This window comes from Triticum urartu, chromosome 5A (assembly GCF_056163025.1).
Source record: "Triticum urartu cultivar PI428250 chromosome 5A, HENAU_Tu73, whole genome shotgun sequence".
In the NCBI taxonomy this organism is placed as follows: domain Eukaryota; kingdom Viridiplantae; phylum Streptophyta; class Magnoliopsida; order Poales; family Poaceae; genus Triticum; species Triticum urartu.
This window is the reverse complement of record NC_141877.1, coordinates 252806169-252809579: the sequence shown is the minus strand read 5'-3', so window position 1 is coordinate 252809579 and position 3411 is coordinate 252806169. Positions and strand designations below refer to the sequence as shown.

Below are 3411 nucleotides of genomic sequence, written 5' to 3'. Positions count from 1 at the left end.
CATGCGGAGGTGAGGCCTTCATGCCCCGTCGCCCCTGTCTATCTTAGGAGTGTGGCTCTGGGGTTGCATGCGTGTTTGGGGTTGGAAACAGAATAGCTGCACTGCGCATGTCAACCTAGCGCACTACGTGCGTTAGCGTGAGGCCGAGCAGGGGACACCCCTCCCCTCCCCCTGCGAGGCCGAGTCTGGAACGAGCCGGAGCAGGCGGCGACGTGGCGTGCCACGGCACCTCATGCGGAGGCGAGTCTGTCACACCCCGTCGCCCCCTGTCTATCTTTGGGGTGTGGCTCTAGGTTAATTCATGAAATTGCTAGTCACTTAAGAAATGCAAGGAACCGCACTATTTTTTAGAATGAACTGGACTGAAATGGACAGAACTTCAATCTTCTTTTTAGTGAAATGAATACACTGGCAATGTCCACTACAGTTCCGTGATTGCTGGATAAACACAGGCTGTTAGTACTATTTTGGTTGTCCTCTAACTATTATCTGTATTTATTTTGAAGCAGTGGTTACTTAAAAGTGAACTGCAATGCTTAACTGAAAGCACATCTTGCTTCAATATAGTGAACTGCATCCCTTGGGTCGGCGGACTGCATCCTTTTTTGTGAACTGCATATTCGTGTTAGTTGTGGGTCGGGGGGCTTGGTGTTTTGGGCCATGAGAATGTGCTGGGCTCATTAGAGTGTAAGGCACATCCGCCCCAAGTAGGCCTTGCCTTGCAGAACGGGTGCTTCACTGTGCGTTGTGTGTGCTTGCTAAAGTTTAGTCCCACCTCGCCCGTCGACAGCGCCCCTGACCGGTTTATTAGCCCTGGCGAGGCAGCGCTCTCGAACACCTCTGGTTACTTACTTGGGCACTTATACACGACGCTCGCTGCTCTTTCCTCTCTAACCTATGGGCCCTTGTGTGCCCGGCACCATGCATCGTGGCTCAGAATGGACTCGCCTACTGTGGGCGCAGACTTACTACGAGACTGGTTGGGGCCTAGTTGCACCTGGCGGTCAATTTTTTTCTTTTCGTATTGCAAGCAACTTTTTTCTTTCTGTGTTGCATGTAGTTGCTTATTTCATATGCACCATTTTTGTATTTGCTTCCACCAACATTGCGGACTGCATTGCGCGCATTTAGTCTATGTCTTATGTATTTGCTTCCCCTTGTGCTTCTTCTAATTATTCATTGCATGTACACACCATGTACACTACCTGATATTACTTTCATGAACTGCATTCACCTTTTGTTTATAATGGTTTGCGGATTATAGTTTTTTAGGAATATAAATATTAATCAAGATGTGTTTAGTGGGTGGGAGGATCTACAGTCATAACTACACGTACGATAATCATGCACTCCATGTGTGGTCAAAGAGAACTTCATATACTTTGCTTGTGTACTGCATTTTCCTTCATTATTCACTGTCTACTAAAAGTTGTTTCAAAATATTTGTCAGAACAGTTTTGTTGAATGGTGTTTTTTAATCTGTTTGTATGTTTGTAGTATATTTTGGTGTCACACATCAGATTTTTCAAACTTGACTGAATACATGTTCTAATACAGAGTTAACAATCAAAACCTTGTAGCAGCTACATTGTCTTACAAGGAAACATTCAATATGAAGCAATAGACATAAGCATAACCTAGCCATGTTCATTTCTAGTTGTTCTTCTTTGCTTCTTTTTCTCCTTTTGCCTTGTCTAGCCCCATTATGACATCGTAGATTATTCTCCATGACTCGTAGGTTGTGAATGCATCTATTGTTGCATACTTGATAAGCTTGTCTGGTAGCGGGAAAAACACCCATAGAGTATGGTCTTCCTTGCGGTTGATTTTATTCTTCATGTCATAGTAATGAACGTCGATCAGCCTGCCGGCAACATCAGCCAAAGAGTCAGATTTCTTTTTCTTGTATGGTCTCTCCATTCCACCTGAATATCAATGTAGTTGTCGGAGTTAATCTCCAAACCAGATAGCTGCAGCTTTTTTCCCCCTTCAATGGCAAATCCGGCGAAGGTGTATTCATCATTCATGAGGAATTTGTCAAGTTCCATTGGCTTGTAAGATGTTTGTATACACTGAATATAGTGAGACAGTACCAGTTATTTTGAGAACCACCCAATGTTTTTTTGATTTTCTGAACTTAACTGCAATAGGAATCCTTGAATATGTTTGAAGTGAGTAGCCGCTAATTCTTTGTACAACATAACTAGAAAATATCATAATAGATTCCATAAAAAATGCATTTTTGTGCATGTTTGTTGTCTTGAATTAAAATTCATAGATGATTCAGATAGATCTGGATTATGATCTTTTTAGCTTCAAATACATACAGGATTGAAAGTAGACAATAATAGTGAAGTTTTCTATTGTTCAGGAAAATAATTTGTATTTGGTAAAACAAACTAAAACTGCGTGGATGACTAGGTCATCTAATTCAAGAATTGAACACATGAGTTACATGGAGCTAGCCGAAAACTGTCAATGAATTCCTATGTGATGCTTTAAAAAATGAGAACCCAAATTTATATAATGGCATTTGCGATGACGAAAATTTAAAATCAATATTGATAACCAATAGTACAAATTGATAATTATTGTCACCTGTCTTTAGCTGTAGAGATGTGGTAGACAAGGCACTCTTTTTCTATGCATAGCTGGAGCACTACTGCTCGCTGTGCCTTCACGTTGTGCGTGTACTCGACATTGATGCCGACTAGTTTGACGGGCATTCCGCCGAGCTTCCTCCTGAGCGTGAACAACATCTTGTCCACGTCTTGACGCTTGCTTCTGCAAACGACGTGGAGCTTGTGGTTGCTGTGGAGGTCAACGTCGTGGAGCTCCCTGGTGTACCTGCGGCGCTCCTTGTACAGAGGTGCATCCGCCATGGCTCTCCTCTGCTCCCTTGCATTTATTATGGATAGAGAGGTTAGTGAAAGCATGTGGGGAGAAAACGCTGCAATGGGGTTTTTGGGGGACGAAGCAATTCTGGTTTCTCCTCTGCTCTCTGTGACAGGATGTGGGAGTGGTGGAGGGGTGGTAGCATGGTGGGGTTGTGTTTGCTATTACGTGGCAACTACAGAGAGGTTCTACGATACGAAGGTTCTCTTAGTGCGCTGGAAACCTGAAATGTCGTTGCCTCTTTTTTCGTGACAACTTCAGGTATGCACGCAGTTGTCACAAAATGAGATGACTGTGTTTTCGGTGAATTTTCTTACTAAGTGCACTTCTTGGGTATCATGATAGAACTGCCTATGTCCATAAATTGTACTGCATGTAACTGATTTTATTCTTCATATACTGTATTAGATCGGATCAGGATTCATACATATGTAAGCACATTACTTTTTCGATAGAGTTCTTTTTTATTTTGTCTTTTATTATAAATGATGGTGATGCAGCTTCTGTGTGGATGGA

At 42.6% G+C, this 3411-nt stretch overlaps 1 protein-coding gene across 1 annotated transcript; it reads right to left on the bottom strand.

Moving 5' to 3' along the window:
- Positions 1 to 1653: 1653 nt before the first annotated feature.
- Positions 1654 to 2882, bottom strand: LOC147970957 (uncharacterized). The gene is made up of 3 exons (XM_087523745.1): positions 2599 to 2882; positions 2094 to 2203; positions 1654 to 1925 (listed from the first exon to the last, which is right to left on the bottom strand). The coding sequence occupies exons 1-3, from the start codon at positions 2880 to 2882 to the stop codon at positions 1654 to 1656; spliced, it is 666 nt and encodes a 221-aa protein (XP_087379871.1).
- Between the last annotated feature and the right edge of the window lie 529 nt (positions 2883 to 3411).